Source organism: Gracilinanus agilis, chromosome 3 (genome assembly GCF_016433145.1).
Source record: "Gracilinanus agilis isolate LMUSP501 chromosome 3, AgileGrace, whole genome shotgun sequence".
Classification (NCBI taxonomy): Eukaryota; Metazoa; Chordata; class Mammalia; order Didelphimorphia; family Didelphidae; genus Gracilinanus; species Gracilinanus agilis.
In genome coordinates this window covers 451229795-451253522 of record NC_058132.1, presented here as the reverse complement: position 1 = coordinate 451253522, position 23728 = coordinate 451229795, and the positions used below count along the sequence as shown (strand labels likewise).

Below are 23728 nucleotides of genomic sequence, written 5' to 3'. Positions count from 1 at the left end.
TATATATATATAATGTATACTATGTATATGTAATGATGATATAATCTGATTCATTACAGCTATGAAATAGTATTACATAGTTATATTCTGAAACTTCCATTATCCACTATGAAATTTCTTTCCTTTGATCTTAAATAGCTTTGTAAGTTAAAGAGGGAATGGTTACTGTTACCTCCCTTCTACAAATGAGGAAATCAAAGCAAGGATGGAAGGGTATTATGTGTCCAGGTTAAAAAATGTGAATCTGCAGTGTACTCAGAAATATAGCCCTGCTTTGCCCTCCAGAATAAAATCCTACAGCATCATATCATTCAAAAATAATTTCATTAATCAAGAAATCATGTTTCTTCTAGTAAGCAAGATCAAAAATTGCTCTTCTCAAAAGTAAATCTATCTTTTAATAAAGTACTTTTGTCTAATAAATAACACATTTTATGCAGCACTTATTTCAAGAGGCAATCAAAAATTATTTCTAGACTTTTGATTATACATTCAACTAGATGCCCTTTAGTCTATGTCAAGTCAGAAAACTTACCTTGCAAAGTATTAAAGATGGCAAAGAGATACATGAAGAGGAGATTAACTGGTCCCCAGGCAAAGAAGGCAAATCCCCAAGTGATCCCCAATAAAAAGGTCAACCCAGCAACACTTCGAAGGTCCTGAATGCTTGTTTTCCTTTGGGCACCAAGTTGCTTCTTTTTTTTGATCCGACAAAGTTGAACTAGTACAACAATGAACATGCTGACATTCAACAGGAATATCACACAGAAATATCCTACCACGGTAATGTAAAATACAACATTATTGTTGATCCAACAACTAAAATAGAAAAAAGAAAAGACAAAGAATCAACTATTGCATCATATGATGCAAACCAGCATAATTATTCTATAAAAAGATCTATATACATGTATCGACAATGAAATGTGAAAAATAACAGATTAATCCATTAATCCATCCTTTGAAATCTCAAGTAAAATTTGCATCTTCATAGAAAATTAAAGGAATTCATGAAGGTGATTAATATGTTATTTGGACTGACTTAATATAATTAATATGTTATTTGAATGAATTTGTATTCATTCCATACAAATATTATAATGAAGACTATATTTCATCTGTTTTCATCAAGTTAATGTAATTTTTCTTTTTTTAAAAGCATATATAAAGATTTTAAAAATTCTTCCCTTCATTTTCCTATGCTTCAGTAGGCAAGTGGAATTTCCAACTAGCTTGCTTTATATTACAGTCCTGACCACAAGACCTGTTATAAATTTAACCAATTTTTATTAGAAAGGGACTCTGTGCCAACATAGTGATTCCATCATGCAATTTTTTTCTGAGAAGTCAGTTTCCAAGCAAGCAATAGCAATCCTTCTGGCAGATATGTACTTACAATTCATCAGGTGAGCCATTGGGGAATTTTCCATAGGAACCAATTCCATAGTTATCGGGAGATATGGCCAGCACAATGGCTATAATTATAGCTGGGACACCTGGAAGAATGAGGAAAAGAAATGAAAATTTGAGAAAAAAAATTAGAACAAGTTTCTAATACACAAAAATGTGGAGAAAAATCAAATAATATTACATATTTATTTTTTCTTAAACCTTTACCTTCTGTCTTAGAATTGATACTAAGTATTGGTTCTAAGGCAGAGGAGCATTAAGGGCTAGGCAATTGGAGTTAAGTGACTTATCCAGGGTTATACAGCTGGGAAGTGTCTGAGGCCAAATTTGAACCCAAGATCTTCTATTTTTAGACTCTATCCACTGAGCCACATAGGACACATTTTCTTCTGAGGAGTAGCAAGAATGGTCAAGGGTCATATAAACTGACCAGTACCAGAAGGTAAACTAGAAGTGATGCATATTCAACAGAGAAGTACTTGACCCAAAAGAAAATCTATAATGATAGAACCAGGGGTTCCCAATGAACTGATTATCTTAGACTCTTTGATTTCAGAACCTAATCCTTGGTAGTAGGAAGTCATTTGTATCTAGCATCACAGAGTGATAGATTTTTTTCATTGTCTGAGTGAGACCACTTTTAGAAAAAAAGAACATGGAAATATCTTTTGCCCTTGACTATCAAGGACTTTTGAAAAGAAGATTAGGATGAGGACTAATGTGGATCACAATGATTTGTTTTCTCCTTGACTCTTGCTCCTCAACCCAAATAAAGGAGATTTTTTAAAAAGGATTATTTTTCCTTCTCAAAAAAATAATCATACTACTTACTGAAATGATCAAGATAGTGTAGGGTCTTAAAATTGGGGCATGGAAAGATCAGGAGTGTAGAGAAGATAAAGAAGGGTAGATATTTAACTTGGAGAAGAGAAGGCTTGACAGATAGGGGGCATGCTAACTAACAGTATATTATAAAAAGTAATGGATTAGTAGTCAGAGCTGAATTCTAGTTCTGGCTTTGATTATTTCCACTATAGTTGGTGAACTATGGGACAATGAGTAAATCATTTAAACCACTAAGAACCATTTTTCTTATTCATAAACATAAGGATGATAATTTTTGCCCTTTATACTTCACATGAATCTTGGGAGAGTCAACTGAGGTCATACCAGTCATAACTCATATATATAGTGCTTTAGGGTTTCCAAAAGCAATTCTGTAAAATAAATTGCATAAATATTATTATTTCTGTTTTCCAGATAGGGAAAATGAGGCTGATTGACTTACCCAATGTTATACATTGTGATTACCTGAAACTGAATTACCACCCAAACCTCTTCCAGTTCAACCCATTTTGCATTATAGCACTCTTCTTTTTTTAAATCCTTACCCTCTGTCTTAGAATTGATACTAAGTATTAGTTCCAAGGCAGAAGAATGATAAGGGTTAGGCAATTAGGGTTAAGTGATTTGTGCCATCATACAACTAGGAGAACTCCTCTTAATGTATATTAAAGTGCTTTGAAAACAACAAAGCACCATACAAAACTATTTTTTGTCATTTAGTCATTTCAGTTCTGTTTGACACTTAGTGATCCCATTTGGGTCATGGCAAAGATCCTAGAGTAATTTGCCATTTCCTTTTCCAGTTCATTTTATAGATGAAGAATTGAGGCAAACAGGGTTAAAGGACTTGCCCAGAGTCACATAGCTAATAAGTGTCTGAGGTCAGATTTGAACTCATGAAGGTGAGTATTCTAATCTACTGTACCACCTAACTCTCCAAAGTATTAATAGACAAATATTTGAAGAGCTATCATAAAAAGGCTTAGGCATGTCCTACTTAGCTCTAGAAAGCAGATACAGAATCATTGAATAAAAGTTTTATGGGGGAAGATTTTAGTTCAATATAATGAAGAACTTGTCCAGCAAATTCGGGCTACCTGAAAATGGAATGATTGTTTCATTAAGCATTGAGTTCTAATTCCTGCAACTGTCCAGGCTGAAGATGACCATCTATCATGGATGTTGTGCCGAAGATATTGCACTGGGTGGGTTATTGTACAATAATATCTCAGAATTTCCTTTCAACTAAAAAAATCCTATTATTCTCTGACCTTCTATGGGTGTAAGACATACTTAGAGATGATTTTCCAGTTGTTGATGCTTTTTTCACATCAGATACTTTTGGATCACTCACAAATAATAACAAGAGTAATAATACACAGCAGTTATATAGAATCTGAAAAGTGTTTGACACTTTAAATATACATTTATATATGCATATATATTATATATTTATGTAAAGTTTTGGATAGAGAGGTTCAAAGACCTTACAGGATCTGCATTTGAGCTTGACTTCTTTAAGCAACTAGACCAACAAATATATAGTTATATTCACAGCTAATCCTGAAACTCTTTTTAAACTCTTTAAAAAAAACAAACCTCTTAACTTCTCTCTTAGAATCAATACAAGTATCAGTTCCAAGGCAAAAGAGTAGTAAGGGCTAGGAAATTGAGGTTAAGTGATTGACCCAGGATCCTACAACTAGGAAGTAACTGAGTCACATTTGAACCCAGGTCTTCCTGACTCCAGTCCTGGCACTCTATCCATTGAGACACTTAGCTGCCCCCATGCTACTACTCTTGAAAGAGGTGGCATATGGTTGCTCTTTGGGTGACTGAGCATATGCTAAGAATCAAGGGATTTGGTGGAAATGAGCAAAATATGCAGCCATTTGCTGTTACTTTCACCTGACTTTTTGATTGAATATAATATTTTACTTTGAAATGATTGAATATAATTGATTGAATATAATAATACATAATTATATTATGTTAATATACTATAATTTGAATTGAATATTTTGATTGAATATAATGTAATTGAATATAATATATTGAATTTATTGAATATATTAACGAGCAATTTTATAGTGCTTTAAGGGTTGCAATGTACAGCATTTTTTTCTCACTATTCTGATAGTTGGGAGATAGGTGCTAGTATTATCCTCATTTTATAGATGAGGAAACTGAGGCAAAAAAAGGTTCAGTGACTTATTCAAATTTATGCAACTAATACAAGTATAAAGAAGAATTTGAACTCAGATCTTCCTGATTCCAGGTCCAGCACTCCATACACTGTTCTACTTCTGGGGATTTTGCAATGAAAATCATACATACCCCAACCCACAATGCAGAATTTGAGGATATATTTCCGGATATAGGTATTAAACACTTTGACAAGAGCCAAGTACATATGGAAAGCTTCTAGACCCATCCAAGTAAATGAAACCAACAGGAAATAATGAAGAAATACTGCCACGGAAATACAGAGGCCTCGAATGTTATACAAAGCAATCCATGAGTCTAGGAGAAACACTAGATTCAAGAGGAGTAAGGCAGCACACAGCTGGATGAGGATTTTGGAAGGGTAGTCCCTCCGGATTTTTCTGGGGAAAAAAAAGGGGGGAGAAAAATGGGTTAACATCTTTCTGCAGACCCTGTGTAAACATACAAGTCATTTTTAGGTTTCCTTTGAAAACTCAGTATCTTTCTTTTCAAATACGGAGAAGGAGACCTCTCTGTGACTCAATTTCCTCCCTTAGAAAAAGCAAATCTAAATAAAAAGAATGGTCCTGGCTAAGAGACAATGAGGAATCATCTTACATTTGTGGAAATTCAGTCTTTGGTATGTGCTATCTTGTCATTTAAATTAGTTCAGTATAGCTTGGTGAAGATTATTGATCTATTTATCTATCTATTTATTTATTTATTTATTTTTACTTTGTTATTTTTAAAATTTTTTTATTTTGATTATTTTCCCCTAGTTACATATTTCATGTTCTTGGGGAAGATTATTTAGAATAAGCTTATTATTCTATAGTCACCAGGTTTAGCACTAGAAGAGGTCTTAAAGGTCATCTCCATGATTCTTAATCTTTTTTGTGTCTTGGAACCCTTTCACAGTCTGGCAAAACCTAAAAGCCCCCTCCTCAGAATAACGTTTCTGCTCGGTTGTTTTTTGGTCTTGTCTGACTCATTATGACCCCATTTGGGATTTTCTTGGCAAAGATCCTGGAGTGGTTTGTCATTTCCTTCTCCAACTCATTTTACAGAGAAGAAACTGAGGCTAAGACAGAAGGTAAGGGTTTCCAGATAGTTTCCAAGGTCTCTTCTAAATATGAGATTCTCCTATAACATGGTTTTGCTTCAAATAAACATGGAGAAAAGTAATTTTAGACCATAAATAAAAAATAAGAGTATAACTAAAGGCTATAGGAATAGTAAAACCATATCCTTTAAATCATAGCAATACAATCTAGTTCATTACATTAAAAAATTTGTCTTTGAAAAAGTAATGTGTGACCCTAGGCAACTCACTTAAATTCTGTTTGCCTTGAAAAAAAATCTAAAAAGTAATGCTGATTAAAATCATTCCAGGTAATGAATAGCTTTTTGATAAATTAGTCTAAGAACTTTTCCAAGGATTCACTGACAAGTCTATATTTCCATTCTGATGTCCAGATTTTCCAGTTGAAATTTCCAGTATAAATGGAAATTAGTTTTTTAAAATTAATTTTCCATTAAGTATCCAAAATTGGAATGCAAAGATTTATACTTAATATTACAATTAGGGAAAGTTTGGTATGGTAACTAGAGAAGTGGCCTTAAGGTCAGGAAGACCTAATTTGATGTCCTGCTTCTGAAACACACAGACTGCATGACTGAAGGCTTAACCCTTCAGTACCCTGGGTAATCCTGTAAGGCTAATTTGTTGAGAAGATATCAGTCTACCCTAGTAGACAGAATTTCCTCATCTAGAAATTTTTGGTTTTATTCATTTGTTTCATTTATGTCTGATTCTTCATGGCCCCCTTTTGGGATTTTATTGTCATAGATACTGCAGTATCTTTGGATTGTCATTTCCTTCTCCAGCCCATTTTATAGATGAGGAAACTGAGGCAAACAGGGTTAAATGACTTGTCCAGGGTCACACAGCTAGTAAGTGTCATTTGAACTAATGAAGATAAGAATTCCTGACTCCAAGCCTGGTACTTTATCCTCTGCACCATCCAGATGTCCCTCATCTAGAAATTATCTATATAAATGAAATGAGGGGTCTTGTTGCAATCTCTACTATTCCTACACTTCCTACCTTTCTTTTCTCCCACAGATCTCTAAACAAGGAAATGTTTTTGAAATTCTTCAAGTAAAATTATGCATAAGATTAAGATGGCAAAACTCTCAGTTTAATGTTTCCCTAAAAATCTACCAAAGATATTTACCTATTTAATGAAATTTGTTATTCCTGCTGCCCTGGCACACTAAACTCTCTCCTTTCTATTATTCAAAAGGATATATATATATATATATGCACATATATATATATATATCAGTTCCTGAAATGCCATATCTATTTCAAGAAACATTTTTTAATAAACTGGAAAACAATGATGTATAGCTCCTAATGTACAAATTCCCTTATATGTCACATAGTTGTCCGCTAAATCCAGTTAATTTTTTTGCATCAAATATTCTTAGAATTAAAAGAAACATCAAAAATATCTAATACTTCCACACAATAGCAATTTTTCTGCCAAATGGATACAAAAACAATGTATGTTTTCTATGTTTTATCCAACCTAAAAATCCTTAGTAAGAACCTATCCTTGTATGACTTTAAAGTTCCCCGATAAACAATTCTTGGATATGTTCCAGATTTTCTAGGTTTTTCTTAAAATGCAACAGCTAGAGCAGACCCCAATACTCTCAATATAGTCTGACAAAGGCAGAATATGTTGGGACTATCAACTCTCTTTTTCTGGACAAGATATTTCTATTTATATAACCTAAAATTTGTATTCATTGTTGTTTTTTCTAGTTGCCATTCCAAATCTTGGCTTTTTTTGGAAATTGAGATCCACTGAAGTTCTCAGGTTGTTGTTAGTATTTTTATGAATAAAAATTGCTCTATAGCGAGATTTCCCCTATTTTTTACTTTTGTGATGATGATTTTAATCTAAGTGCAAGGATTTACTTATATCCCTAAGGAATTTCATCTGAATCCTTTTATCATGACATTCTATCAAAATAATTTTGGATCCTGATTTCATCATTCAATATAAAAGTTGTTTTTCATTTTAGCTTTGTATCATCTACTAACTGGCTAAGAAGAAAGATGGCTTTCATGCAGTTATCCAAAGCACTCTTTTGCGAGATCTCCAATATTCTATTAGTGAGCACACTCTGGGTTTAGTCATCCAAACTCTTCTGAATTCTTCTATCTATATTATCACATAACACACATCTTTCCACTTTTTCCCATTTGACACAAATTCTTCACTTATTTCAATTTGTGTTTTTAATGACTATATTGTTACTGTTCCTCTTAGATTTTAAGTTTGCAGGAGGAGAAAATAAGGAAGTCCTCTTGTTTGTTGGATGAATTCCCCGTGACAAGCATAAAGAATGGATAGATTTGGGCTGGGGGGGATTGTGAATTAATGGAAGAAATATCCAAATTGATGACCTTCAGATTCATTGGAGCATTTAAGTATACAATGAACTCTCTTTATGTGGCACTTAGCATAGCATCATACACATTTTGAGGATGTCAGTAATATACTGACATCATATCAAATCATAATTCCAGTTTAAGAGTTTAAGAGGGATAATACTCACTCAAAGGCTATGTAGGTTACCAGAGTAACTGAAAGAAAAATTGCAGACAAGCCACAGCCAATGTAGGTGATGAATGTAAGAATCAGCATCTGGATAGGTGGTAAGGGTGTTCTGGATAAGTCCTAAAAAAAGAGATGAAAAAATATATATACTTATATATATTAAATATACACATGTATTTAAATAAAGAAAATATTCTCTTTTAAAGAAACCATTTACACCTTGCTTTTAAATTTAGAAAGAACTTTAGGTATGCTATATTGTTTCGATCCTCAGAACAACCCTGTGAGGTAGGTGCTATCATTATCCCATTTTACAGATGATGAAACTGGGATTGAGAGAAGTAATTTGTCCAAAGATTCATAGATATTAAGTGTCCGAGGTAGGATTTAAGTTCAGATCTTCTTGATTCTAAATCCAGCATTTTATTTATTTTACCACCTAGTTGCCTCTACCAAATATTCATAACAAAATAAAAGATGGGTTCTCAATTTCCTCATGGTTATTATAATTTAATTTAGTATTTTTATGGCATTCTTACCTATTTTCCAGACACTAATTCATCAGTAAAGTGGATAGAAATGGTGCCAACAATACATGAGTTTGAATTGAACCTCAGACAATTACTATCTGTATGACTCTGAGCAAGCCACATCACTTTTCTGTGCCTCATTTTTCTCATTTGTAAAATGAGGATAATACATGCACATATTTTAAAGGGTTGTAGTGAGAATCAAATGAGATAATAGTAAAAGTTCTTTGCAAACCTTAAAGTACAGTTAAATATTAGCCATTAAACATACATACATATATATATGTATATATATATACATAACAAACATAAACATATATTTATTTAGGTAAAAAGTTGTAATAATAAAAACAAACTTGTATTCCATTCTCTTCTATTTTCATTAGCTCAGAAGAAGTACTCATTTAACACATTCAGTTATGTTTGTTCATTAAGACATTTATTGGGATCTTCTAAATTCATGTGATATATTTAATAGCACGTAGCTTTTGTTTTTGAGTTCCCTTAAATTGTTACATTACCAGAAGAACTCCAAAGCCCGTAAGGTGGTTGCAGGAGCAAACTGTTTCATTCATTCTCTTGTCTTTCACTGTGCAGCCTTCAGATGACCACCCTCCTTTGCCACCTGTTAGCAGTGGAAAGATCGCATGTTCTATCAATGGGACTAATGGATGTATATGAGTGAAGGCAGGGGACAGGTAATAGCAAAACTTACCATTTTTGCTCAGGTCCCAAAATGCACATTTTACAGTTAAGTTATCCTACAAGGGAGAAATAAGAGACCATTTTACAAACATTACATAAGAAAAGTTGGCAAGCAAATAATTTGTGGAAAAGGCATATGGGATTTACACTTTCTCATTCTTCTAATGCCTGATCTTTAGAGGAAGAGTTATCATCTAAAGTTTATGTCTAGAAGCAAATGGACCCACCATGACTTAGCTCCCTTATTCTCTTAAGTTAGTATTGATTTCACCCTCATTTGATCTCCTAGTACCTTGTACAGTATTGCTTTTAGTCATTTATTATATTTTAGTTTGTGTATTTGTGGACATTGTATAGTGCCTCTACTAGTTTGTAAAGTCCTTGAGGGAAGGGATTATGTCATTCCCCCCCCCCAAAATTTTGAGCATAATGTGTAATATATAACAGAGAAAGAAAAAGTGGTGATGGGAAGAGAGAAAGGGTGGGGAGAAGGAAAGGAAGAAGGGAGAGTTAGGAGGAAGAGAGAGAAAGAGTGGGAAGGAGGAAGAAGGAGAGAGAGAAAGAAGGAGGGAGGGAGAGGGAAAGAGATGAAGAGAGGAGAGAAGAGATGAAAAAGAGAGAAGAAAAGAGGAAAGAAAGACATAGAGAGAAAAGAGAGAGAACATTATTTAATCATTTATTTTGTGCCAGACACTGTACTGAGTTCCTTCAAGAAGTTTATATTTAAGTAGCAGGAAGATAACATATAACAAGGACAACACAGAACAGTCATAATGATAAGCATGGATTTGGAAATAGTGTCCATGAAGTTCCTTGAAAGCTTGATTCTGGGAGGATAAGGTAAAACGTTCTCCTATCAGAGGCAGTGTCTAGGCATTTTTATAAATATTTCTCGAATAAATTAATGAATGAAAAAATGATGGTGGAAAGAAAGTGCTCCATACACTATCCTGCCTAACACCCCAGATGAATTCAAGTTTTTGCCCCTCTTTGGTAGATATGACATCTTCCTAGGTTAAGTCTACTAAAAAGAATGGTTAGTATAAAACCATTATGAATGATTTACCTGATTAGGACTTGTATTCTGTAGAGTGACAGTCACATTTGCTGTCAGGTCTCTGATTGTTAGATTAGCGACACTTGAAGATATAACATAGCTTATCAGAGAGAGATTCTTCAGTGAAGGGTCCTAAAATACCAAAAAAAAAAGTCATAAAGCGATCAAGGGGAAAATCACTAGACCTACAGCATGTTAGAGCTTCACGAATCCTTTGACATCACTGGGCCACAGGAGGTAGTAACACTCCAGAGTGAGACTGAATCAGATTAATATGTAATTGGAAATGCTTAACAAAAGAAATAAAAGTACAATAGAGCATAGATAATGTTATATGATTTTCTAAGTCAATATATGATCCACAGGGATCCTTATCTAGGATTTAGAAGTCCCTGTTTCTTTTTGAATTTGACTTCACTGGCCTAGTCTGAAGAAAACCAAAGGCTGGAGACAATGGAATTGCTCAAAGTCACACTATTAGTGGCAGAACTGGAACTAAATCCTAGACTTTCAGATTTACAGTTTAGAGCTCTATTCATTACAAAAGGCCATCTCCTCATATTAGAAATTATATTGAGCAATTAAAAAATAAATGTTTTATTGACAGAGTTTTAAAAGGAAACCAACTGAGAAATCAAGCTAAATAATATGCATTGTATCTTTTTAGCAAAGTCATTTTATTCACAATGAGTTTGGTAATATTTAAATGAAACAGAAGAAGCTGGCAGAAAACTTACTTGGAACAAGGTAGGTGTCTCAAAAAAGTTGAACTGGATTCGAGATGCCATCTTTGACTCTTCAGCAGATAAATTGTCTAACAACTGGGTTGGGAGGGTAATAATACCAATACTATTTTCAGGAGGTTGAGTATCTAAAGTAACCTGAAAATCAACGAAGAGACATATGATGGATTTCTGGAGATAATTTAAGGAGAAAGTTGAAGGTCTGAAGTAGGAAGCTTGGGGACAGAACTCAGTAAAAAATGTTTTTAAAATAAGCTGATGACATTTGATTAGACAATGGGACTGAAATTAAAATTGTAACTTGATACCATTTCAGTTTTGCCTTCAGTTTAATAAACTACCTTGAGGATTGATAAAGAATGTGGCAGATTTTTTAATAGTGTTTGGCTATTCTTAGGAAGAAAGTACCTTTCCATTTCCCCACAGTGGTCATTCTTTGGTCAAAATGAAAAGTAGTGTATAGCGTAGTAGAAAGAGCACAATCTTTGGAACAAGGGGAGCTCAATTTAAATTCTCTTCTAGTATTTGTAGGACAGTGTGGCAAATTAGAAATGGAGATAATAATGCATTGTTGGAGGAACTGTGAATGATTCACCTATTTTGGAGAGCTATCTGGAATTATGTTAAGTTATAAAACTATGTATACCTTTTGACCTGGCAATCTCACTACTAGGTTTATTTCCTAAAGTGATCAGGGAAAAAGGAAAAAAATGTATATATTCTAAAGTGTTTAAAGGGATGTCCATCAGTTTTGGAATGGTTAAATAAGCTGTGGCACATGATTGTGATGGAATACTATTGTACCATAAGAAATGGCAAATTAAATTTGGAAAACCTTGGAAATATCTATAAAAAATTATGAAGAGTGAAAAGTGCAGAATCAGGAGAACATTATATATAGCAACAGGAATATTGTTTGAAAAATGACTTGTGTTTCCACCTCCTAAGAAAGATCTGATAAATAGAAATAAGTAAGACATAGTTTTATATATTTATTTGTCAAATGCTAATGGGGGGAGGGTAGGAAGTTAACTGGGTATTTTAATGTAACAAATTAATTAATGAATTAAAAGAAAAATGAAAGTGTTAGATTTGGAATCAGAGAATCTAGTTTCAAATATCGACTGTCACTTACTACCCTGCCCTCAAAGGTAGTTTTCATTATAATGGAAGAAACAGCATGTACATTAATAGGAATATATAAGATCCATAAAGAGAAGATATGAGGTAGCCTTGGGGGGGGGGGGGAGATGGAAGACCAGGAAAGGCCACCTGTAGAAGGAAGCAATTGAACTGAGTCTTGAAAAACACCAGGGATTGAAAGAATTAAAGGAGAGAAGGGAGAATATTCCAGAAATTAGGGAAAACAAGTTAAAAAGCCCAGAGGAGGGAAATGTGAAGTACAGTAAGTAGAAGCCAATCTGACTGGATGATAGAGTATGTAGAAAAGAGAAAAGTATAAGAAGACTGGAAAAAGGGTTGTGAATATGTTTAGAAGTCAAATAGAGGAGTTAATATATTTAATCCCAGAGGTTATAATGAGCTACTGGCATTTATTGAATAGAAAGGTAACATAATTTAGGAAGTTTTGGGAAAATAACCTTGGTTAATGTGTGAGGGAGAGGCACTTGAGGCAGTCCAGTTAGGAGGCTATTGCAATAATATAGGCAAAAGATAATGAGGATCTAAAACAGTGCCTGGGTGAAGAGTGGGATAAGGATACATATAAGAGATGTTGAAGAGATAAGAATGATATAATTTGGCAATTAACTAGATATGGAGGATGAATAAGAGTGAGAAGTCAAAGAGGACACCAAGATTTTGAACTTCAGTGGTCAAAAGGATGGAGGTGCCTTTGACAGTAATGGGAAAGTTAGGAAGAGGGGTGAGTTTAAGAAGAAAGGTAAGTGCTGCTTTGGATATACTGAGTTTGAGATACTTGTGGTATATATAATTTGAAAAGTCTAATAGGGTTTGTTTTTTTTTTTAGCAATGTAGGACTTGAGTTCAGGAGAAAGATTAGAGATAGATAATTATCCATAGAGGTAATCATTGAATCCATGGGAGGTAATAAAATCACTAAATGAGAAGATATAGAGTGAAAAGAGAAGAGGAACCAGGGCAGAGATTTAGGGTGCACCAATAGTTAGTGAGCATGACTTGGATCATGATTCAGCAAAGTAGATGGAGAAGTCAAACAGGTAGAAGGAGAAACAGTCAGCCAATTAACATTTATTAAGTACCTACTATATGCCGAGCACTGTGCTAAGTGCTGAAAATACAAAGATAAAAAAATAATTAAAAAGATATGAAGATAAAAGAGAGTTCTTGCTTTCAAGGAGCTCACAATTTAATGGGGGAGACATGCAAACAACTATGTAGAAATAAGCTACATACAGGATATATTGAAAATAATCAATAGGTTTCATTTTTTTTTGGTAGAAATATGAGGCAAGGTGCTCAGCTGAAAGATTAAGTAGAGGAGATGCTGTGGAAAATTTGAGGAGAGAATAGAAGGTTTGGAATAATCACTGTATTGAGTGGGACAGAGAATCAATTAGTTAGGAATAAAAGGATTGCCTTGCTTCAGTGAAGGCCCAGTTGAAATCAGATAACAAATTTATAGTAGACCCAGTTAACACTGTTTTTTTAAATTCCTCCAGCTTGGTTCAATAGTTCATAAATAGTAGAGGAGGTGGATGGTATGAGTCATCCAAGGTAGGGGATTTGGCAAAGCAATAGGACCAGGAAGCAAGGGATTCTTTAATAATAATAATAATAATCATTACTAAAGCATTTTCTGTGAATATAGCATTGTACTAGGTGCTCAGGCTTAATTAAACATTTAAGGGAACTAAGAATATTGGTGTTTCTAAACATTCTTATTGCTATAAAATCCTTCAGCTCCTGCCCCACTGCCTGGTAACTTATCAATGAGGTGTTAGTTATAAGTTTTATTTTCAACTCAATGAGCATTTTTTGGGTTGCAAGACAGAAAAAGAAATATTCCCTAGCCTCAAGGAGCTGATATTCTTTTGCTTTGGATACTCAATTAAGTGCCCTAAAGAAGATGCAGTAGTGGGAGAATAAAACAGTAGAGAGAATGCCAGATTTAGATCTAGGAATTCTTGAGTTCAGATACTACCTTTTCATATACTATCTGTATAATTTTGGACAAGTCACTGAATGAATGAGTGAAAAAACATTAATTAAATAAGCTATTTGCCATCAAGTGCTGGGCATACAATTTTTAAAAAGTCTTTGCCCTCAGGAAGATTTGTTCTAGAGAGGTAAAAAAAGGAAATGGGGGTCGCCAGGCACGTAATAAGATGGCTAAGTTGGATGCCTGGATAGGATAAAAAGCTAAAGTATTGGTCTAGTGTTTAGAGCCACACAGTAGATATCATTGGTTAAGTAACCTAGTGTTCACACATTTTTGAAGCAAGGAATGAGATTAAGCCCTAGACATACAAAATAGATTCACTTTGACTTCATTATGTCTAAGTTAATACCAATGATTTCTCAGCTAAGTCATAGGTTGGTTGTCAATTATCTTGCTAGAGGGAGTTTCAAACTAGATATTACATACAGTCACAAAATTACAGACTTTTCAACTGTTTGCATATGGGAGACAAAGGAAAAACCATCAAAAATAGAAAAGTCCAAAAGAATACTTTAATGTTAACCAGGAACATAACAATTTTTTTTATCCTGGGACTCCATTCTAGGAGCATAGGGCCACAACCAGTAGGCAATGGGTCACGCAGTCGCTCAGGGTCACCCAGCTGGGAAGTGTCTGAGCCCAGATTTGAACCCAGGACCTTTCGTCTCTAGGCCTGGCTCTCAATCCACTGAGCTAGCCCAGCTGCCCGTACTTTAGGTTGCAGTTTCTTTAGCAGATGTAGTTTTTACAGGGTGGGGTTGCTAGCCCCATGCCCAACCCTCCTCCTTTTTCATCCGGGCTAGGGACTATCCTTGGCCCAGGAGTGGTAAGGGTGGGCAATAGGGGTCAAGTGACTTGCCCAAGGTCACACAGCTGGAAGTGTCCGAGGCCGGACTTGAACCTAGGACCTCCAGTCTCTAGGCCTGCCTCTCAATCCACTGAGCCACCCAGCTGCCCCGGAACATAACAATAGCTAAGGGAAACTGGTAAATGATGATTGAACAAATAATCTTTGGGGACAGCAGTGGTGGTGACTTTTTTTTGCTTTTTTTTTTTTAGTGACTTCAAAATGATGATGAATCTAAGAGGTAAAATGTCAACAGTTTCTGCAAATAAGGGGTTCTGAGACTAAGATTCATCAGGTCAATGAAGAAACTTTGCACATACTCTAATCTAGGTGGGAGCGACTATCTCTTCACTCCCTAACCTTAATATGACCCTTTTCCACATATCATAATCAAAGAAGTATTATAATCAAATACTAAGTGTGATAAAATAGTTCAAACTGTATTGAAATAAAAATTACTTAAAATGTTTCCATGTTAAAAAAAGTAGTCTTTACCTGGAGATCTGAAGGATCTTGGGCAGCAAAAGTAGTTTTGGTGAAGGTGCTGGCATTGGTCTTGACCACTGCCAGAGCCAAAGAAGGTGAGGTAAAACTGATGGTCTTATTTGAAAAGTTCAGTTTCAAGCCAATATCATCCACTACTTTTAATAACCTATCATAGAAGAGAAGATCTGTTAAAATTCAAATCCTACTTGTTTCTAACTGATCTTTCACCTAAGCAGAATACACTTTCCAGAATAAGAGTATTTGAAAACTGGAAGAGACCTCTGAGATCACCTAGACCAGTCCTTAGCTGAGGCATGAATTATCCCTACAATAAACAAGGTTGGATTTGTAGTCAGATGTCTAGTGATTAAATCTTGGCCTTCTTATCTAGTAACTTTGGGACAGTCCTTTAACTTTTCTGGGTCTCAGTTTCCTCATCTGTAAAATCAGGAGTTTGGACTAGATGACTTGTAATGTCTCTTCCAGCTCTAACTCTTTGATCCTACAAACTTTTACCTGAGGACCCTTTAATATTTGAAGATATTGATCATGTCTCCCTCTCATCCCACTAACCCATATATATGTGAACGTACATATTTTTTCTTTCCAGGGCTAACACGAGGAAAAATTAGAAGCACAATTATTTCACAACATCTTGAGGACTAACAGTGTAGAAATTCCCTGACCACCCAATGGCCTCCATATGGAAAAGTAAGGAGGAATAATTTTTAACAAGCAAGGTAAAGAAGATAGCTTTATCCACTGTTATAAACCAGTATTTGTTGTTCTTAAGAATCTAATTTATTCTTGTCTAAATGGTTACCTCAATGATTCAGGATTTTTTCTTGTCCAAAATAATTTTTTTCACAGTTTAAAAAGTATTTGGTCACTTCTTCTCGTCTCCTACTTTTGATCCAAAAATGTCTTCTTATTACAGTAACATGTCCTATCAGTTGCATGGCAAATATTTCCCTAGATGTCTTGCTTTTCCCTTTGGATTCCCTTTTGTACTACATCTCCTTTTCCTGTGAAAGGTACTCCTGATCTATCCTAAGTTGCCACAGAATGCCGTTGATTGGTCATGTACTTCTATAAGTCTGAAAAGTTATAAAAATCAAATAGATACCCTAGGAAGTTAAAGCTGCTATCTTCTTCCTTAGTATGCTAATACATCTCTTTGCTTTCATTTTGGCCTCCTGTCTTTGACCCACAGATTTGATGGTTTTATGTCTTTCCCAAGAGGTCTCATTCTTCTGGGTTGAGAGAATTACCTGACACTTAATATCCCTTGCTCTAATAATTGCTTCTTATATTATCTTTGGGTTCCTTCATTATCTTTTGAATATGCTTCAGCTTTTTAGAACTAGGAGGGATGAAAATTTAGTGTGTTTTAGAGGAAGAAAGGTCCAGCTCGTCGATGTCTTTCCAGAGGCAAAAACTCAGCACCATCTTCCAGATGAAGTCTAAGGGAGGGCAAATTATGGTAAGACTATCATTTCTCATGCCCTGGAAACTTCTCTAGGTATCCATTACTACAGACTCAGTATTGGTACATAAGATCATTTCTGGGCTGTATCTCCTGGAAAAGTTACCATATCAAATATTTTGTTGTGAATATGCTATAGCCTGGATTCTGTGAGTTTAGAAGCAAACAAATACCTTTGAGACAAAGGAGTGAGCAGGTCTGGTGGAGCATGGAGGAGTTTGCTCACTTTACGAATCATTTCCTCTGCAAGGTTAGGCTCCAAGCTGTTTGAAGACAGAGACTTTTCCATTTGAGATACTTGGTTCTCAATTTCAGATGCACTTATGCGGCTGGTGGTAAAATTTTCTATGGCAAAGAAACAAATCTTCACTTAATGCAATAATCACACATGGAGATAGGGGGAAATTATCCTCAGAAATTTGGCTAGGTATAGGTAGAATGGAAAATGAGGTTCTGGGAAGAATCAGAGAAATAGTTCCTTTATGCCTCATGTGGCTGCTCCTTACCATTCTCCTTGCCTTTCCAATCTATTTTATTCTCAAGAAATCAACCACTAAAAGGTATCTGGAAGGCTAGGGCAGTAGTATGATTCCTTATCCATTACTCTGATGCTAAATAGATGCTATATAGCATTCCCCTGACCCTTCCACTGCTGCTTATACTTGCTATACACCTCTTCTCTTGTATATTAAGGGGTCTTTGGGTAGTCTATGCAAATTGGAGGAATATAGATTATAGTCTTCATGGGAGCAACATTTTCTCCACTAATAGTTAGGGAATTGACCTAGCTATGGTATAAGCTATTGGGAGAAAAAGCAGAAAAAGGATATGGCCCAATAATAGTGAGATGAGTTTCTTGGGATATAAATCTCATAGGCGAATGAATAAGGATAAATACTAGAATGATTCTGTAGTTGGATATACTGTTTATGGACCAGTGGGATTTTTTTTTGCTCATTCTATCTGCTAATAGTATTCTTTGCCTTGAGAAATTATGGCATGCTGAACAATTAAGTTGTCAACAAATAAGAGTTCTTGGGAAGTTGTGCCATCAGACTAATTATCTGGGTCTTGGCATTCCCCAATCTTTCTCTCTTTCACCTCGCCACTTTCTTCTTTATTTATGTCTTTCAAAATGTGTATTTCATGTGGTGATTTTATACCTTGGCATTCATATTGGCTATTGTGACCTTCCCAATGCCAAACCAGGAAGAATAAGCAGCAAAATTTGGCTTGGGGCATTGGGGGAAGATTTAGGACTTGGGAATGTGGAAACCTTAGAACAGGGAAAGGGAATGAGATAACACTTGGAAATAGATAAAGGTTATCATTCAGGAGGACATTTTTGTTTCCTTTGAGTTCTGATGGTTCATAACATTCATAGCAAGTTCAAAAGAAGCCAAGTTTATATGAATAAAAAATAAGCAGTTTTAAATGGATAAATGAAGAGCAAAATATTGTAGCATACTTCTGCCATGGCAGGACTACTAGTGTAGGCCCTGTGTGGGAGACAGAATAAACATTTCAAAATTCACATTCTTGTTTCCATTGGAAACATTTTGATCCAATAGGCATTAACACTTACATATTTGAGTGTGTGTTCAAGTTCATTTAATTTAGCAATGTAGGGTAAGCCACTATGGAAAAATAGAAAGAAAATATTGCCCTTGTCTCTAGGAAATTTGCTATTTACTAAAGGCCTCTGTGTGTGTGTGTGTGTGTGTGTCTGTGAGAGAGAGAGTGAGACAGAGACAGACACACAGAGAGAGACAGAGACAGAGACAGAGACACACATACTCACATACAAGGACAGAGATCCTGAATAATTTATCCACTTGTGTATACTGGTTAAACCTATATATAGATCTTTTTTTCTCTTGGCCATTGCAAACTTTGTGTAATTGAGAATATTTTGAAAGTACCCAAAAGGCTGGCTTTAAAAGCCTTTCTGACTAGCACAGGAAATGTAATAGGTCTTACTACACATTCTAACTTCCTTTAATTTGATCTGAATTTTTGTTGTTTTCTGTGACACCTCATCATCTTGAATATCAGCACAGTGACTAGTTTGGGCCTTTCCTGTAAGTGAATTTGCCCTTAAATTCTCTTGGCTTCTAAAGCCGATTTGTTAGAAGAGAAGGGGCCAAGCCAAGAAAGTTATCAGGTAAGTTAAAAATAGATGTTCAGGATTTCATGCAGTATTTTTTTCCCTAAAACCCTTACCTTCCATCTTAGAACCAATACTGTGTACTGGTGTCAAGGCAGAAGAGTGGTAAGTATTAGGCAATGGGGGCTAAGTGACTTGCTCAGGGTTACCCAGCTTGGAAGTGTCTGAGGCCAGATTTGAACCTAGGACTTCCCATCTCTAGGCTTGGCTCTTAGGCTACTGATCCACCCAGCTGCCCCCTTCATGTAGTATTTTAGCAGACACTGATAGAAGAATCCTGTGGTCTCTTCCATCTCTGATTCATGAGTCAATCAGTATAAGCAAGTACACTGAGCTCAAGGGATAGGACAACTGACTCTTATTGCTCTGCTAAACTCTCTGGTGCCGACATAGGACTTTGTTTTCCATCCACCATACAGAATAAATTCCCCAAGGAAAGTCTAATTGTCACTCACTGAATTTAAAATATGAAAACTATTCACAATGGTTTTGGTTTCTTTCCCTGCTTGGTTTGCCTCTGTTTACTCTTTTCTGCAACTTAATAAATACCCAAGGAGGCAAACTTTTATAGTTGTTTTTCATTCATGCTTGAGATGTTAAAAATAGCTTTTTATAAACTTTTGCCTCTCCTTTCCCTCATTAGAAAAAAGGAAACCTTATAAGTAATATCCTACTCTTGTCAAATGAAGTGTCTCTTCATCTTCATTTCATATCTTGGTTAAAGCAAGCCAAGTTCATTTTTATTTTTATTTTAACAATGATTGTGTGAGAAGCAGATTTTAAACTGCAATGGGACAAGCTTTCAGTGTTGTTTTAAGACACAATAGCTCCTTTTCCCATAGTACTTCAAGGTTTGCAAAGAGCTTTACATCATTATTCATTATTTTCACCACAATCCTTTGAAGTTGATACTGTTATTGCCCCCAATTTACAGATGAGGAAACCGAGGCTGAAAGATAAAATAATTCACCCAGGGTCACACAGCTAGTAAGTATATGATACAGGATTCAAACTCAGTTTTTCCCAACACTGATTCCAACACTCCATCCCTTATGCAATCTAGTTCCCTTAGGGAAAACACCACACAGTTTAACCGAAAAAAATGCTACCCAGAAGGCTAATAGCTCTAGTATTTTATTTTATTTTCATACTTACCTGTAATTCCATGAGGTAAGCTAGTTGAAGCATCAGTAACAGAAGTAGAGATGGTGGTAGATGAGACTGAAGAGTTAATAGAAGGAGTTGTGGAGGAAGGTATGGTTTCAGGGCTGGTTGACGTGGAAGATTCTGGCTGAGGCAGCCCAATGACAGTTTGACTGGATGGTTGAGTGGGAGAAGTGTGAATTTCCCAGGTTGCAGACTGAATGGAAGGTGTACTAAATCTATTCCCAGATGACATATTTGGAGGAATATAAATAGGACCAACTTTGGAGGAAAGGGTAGCATGAGGAGAAGGTGGAATAGATTTCTTAGGAGAAGGAAAAAATGGACTGAGTACATCACTGGATTCATCCTGACAGATAACTGGGTCATGTAGATCACTAAAAAACAAACAAACAAACAAATCCAAGAAAACAACATGAGCCATGATGGAAGGTTTTAGAGAACCATCTCTAGCACACCAAATTGGACCCTTTTGAAATTTACTTTAGTTGTGGGGGCTGATGGCAGAATTCTGCTATTTCCAGCCTTGATTCTTATATCTCCTGCTACCTCTCCCACAATACTCAGAATGAATGAAATCTAGAGGCAGCTAAGAAGACTAGCATTTGAATCTTGCCTTAGACATTTAAATAGTGTACCTCCAGGCAAGTCACTTAATTTCTCAGCCTCAGTTTCCTCATCTGAAAAATGGGGAAAATGCCAGCATCTACTTCCCAAGGGTAGTTGTGAGGATAAAATGAGGTAATATTTGTGAAGCAATTTGCAAACCTTAAAATACTATAAAAATCTTAGCAATTATTATTTCCTAAATTTGTTGACAGATAAATCAGATGAAAGCTACAATAAAACACGTGTGTTTTTAGTTTCTTCCCTCCCTTCTCCCCCATAATTCCTTCATTCTTGGCATATGTTTAATTACTCAAAGAGCAACCACATTCTTTCAAGAGTCATTACATATTATTTCAGGTTTGGCTGTGAATATAACTCTGTAATTGTTGGCTTGGTTGCCTAAAGAATGGTGCTTTCAATGCCAAGCTCACAAACAAATCCTTCATGGTCTGATAGTTTTTGCTTTGAGTTAGTCTCTCATTACCAAACATTACAAAAATAAGTAAATACATTATATCTGTATATATGCATATATACATATGTATATATATACACACATATATATATATATATATGCAAGTCATAGTCAGTTTTTCAGTCATGTTTGATTCTTTGTGATCCATATGGACTGCAACTATCCATTGGATTTTCTTGGCAAGGATACTGGAATGGTTTGCCATTTCCTTCTCCAGTGGATCCTTTTGTCAGGCAATCAGAAATTTATGGACTTGTCCAGGGTCACATAGCTAGGAAGTGTCTGAGGTCAAATTTGAATCTAGCTTCTCCTTTCTCTAGGTCTGACACTCTATCCACTAAATCACCTAGCTGCCCCTTTAGTTTAATCACTTTTTGTATGGGCTGCTGTAACAGCACTTAGCACAGTGCCTGGCACATAGTAGGCACTTAACAAATGTTTATTAAATTGATTTAAAAAGATTTCTAAATAATCTCCCAGCCTCATGTTTCTCTCCACTTTCCCTCAGTTCTCTTAAGATTTCCCTTGCTCTACAAATTCCAATGGTTCCCTATTGCCTCTGAGATAAAATATAAATTCTATTTGGATTTTAAAACCCTTCACAATCTGTCTTTCCAACCTTACTCTAACTTATTCCCTCTTTCACATTCAAACTGGCCTTCTCTCTGCCTCTTACATATAATGCTCCGTTTTCTGTTTCTGCCCCTTTGCACTGACTGCCCTACATACCTAGAATGGACCTCCTTCTCACCTTTGCCATATAGAATTCACCTTTCTTTTAGTTGAGGCACTATGATCTATATGAAACTGTTAACTCCAACTGCTAAGGACATTTCCCTCAAGTTAATTTGTTTTTAAGTGGTGTTGCTAAGTTGCTCTTCAGTCATGTCCAGTTGTCTGTGTCCCCATTGGGATTTCTTGGCAAGGATAATGGAGTAGTTTGCTATTTCCTTCTCCAACTCAATTGATATATGAGAAAAATCGAGGCAAACAGGGTTAAGTGACTTGCTTAGGGTCGCATAGCTAGTAAGTGTTTGAAGCCAGATTTGAACTTACAGGAGATGAGTCTTCCTGACTCCAGAGCCAGCACTCTATCCCCAGTTCTACTTCGCTGCCCAGAATCACATCCATTAGCAAATCCTCTGGGATTTAAGGGATTTTAATTTTGTATCTGCTTACATATGATTTATATTTATTCTGTATCTATTTAATATTACTTGTTTACCCCATTAAAACGAAAGCTCTTAAAGAGTAGAGATTGTTTCATTTTTTGAATTTATATCCCCAGCTCTTGGCTCAGTGCTTGGCAATATTAACAGGTGATTTTTGTTGTGGCTCAGTTGTTTTTCAGTTGTGTCCATCTCTTTGTGACCCAATTTGAGATTTTGTTGGCCAAGATATTGGAATGGTTTGCCATTTCCTTCTCCAACTCATTTTCAAGATAAGGAAATCAAGGCAAACAGGGTTAAGTCACATGCCCAGGGTTACACAGTTAGAAGTGGCTGAGGCTAGGACCTCTCATCTCTCTATTAATTGAGCAAGCCAGCTGCGCCCAGAGTATCATCTTAAATTAAAATCACTTCAATGTGTAATTCCAGAAACTCTTATCCATTGTTATTAGAGATTAACTAAATTGGATATTCTTTTAAATATTTAATATATATGAATTCTTTTATTTATGTATTATATATGAATTCTTTTATTAAGTGATAGAACTGTTTACATACCATTGCAATTCTTTTAATTCTTTGCTACTCGAAGGGCAATGTGTCTTGAAGGAGCAACAGCACTGTTCTAAATTGTACAGAAAGCAAAGAATATGAATTCTTGTTAACCATCCTGAATTTGACATTGTTATTCACCAAAAAAATTACTCAAACAATCATAGATATAGAGATGTAAGAGATCTTAGAGGTTATTGAAACCAACTCCCTCATTTTACATATGAGAAAACTGAGGCACAGAGTGGTTATATGATTTACTTAGGTTTGTTCTGTCCCCAAATATCTCAGGCTGATTTTAAACCCATTTCTTCCTGACTCTATATCTTGTGACCTATCCATTATTCCATGTTGCCTCTCCATTAGTTCTCAGTAGCACATTATTAAAGAACTATATAGCGAGTTGTAGTCTAATAGCCTGAATCAGGTTATACTGATATAATGTAGGCTTTATCTTTGTATTCCTAGAGCCTAGTACA

General features: G+C 35.4%; 1 protein-coding gene across 1 annotated transcript in view; it reads right to left on the bottom strand.

Annotated features, from left to right (window-relative positions):
* Positions 1–23728, bottom strand: part of ADGRG2 (adhesion G protein-coupled receptor G2) — a gene marked incomplete at its 5' end in the record, with an annotated part of 120660 nt that overhangs the window by 13609 nt on the left and 83323 nt on the right. The window contains 12 exon segments of the mRNA XM_044666951.1: positions 536–819; positions 1397–1496; positions 4594–4862; positions 8095–8216; positions 9148–9251; positions 9342–9387; positions 10398–10520; positions 11126–11269; positions 15637–15793; positions 17287–17458; positions 20436–20821; positions 23256–23322. Of these exon segments, the coding sequence (XP_044522886.1) occupies positions 536–819; positions 1397–1496; positions 4594–4862; positions 8095–8216; positions 9148–9251; positions 9342–9387; positions 10398–10520; positions 11126–11269; positions 15637–15793; positions 17287–17458; positions 20436–20821; positions 23256–23322 (1974 nt within the window).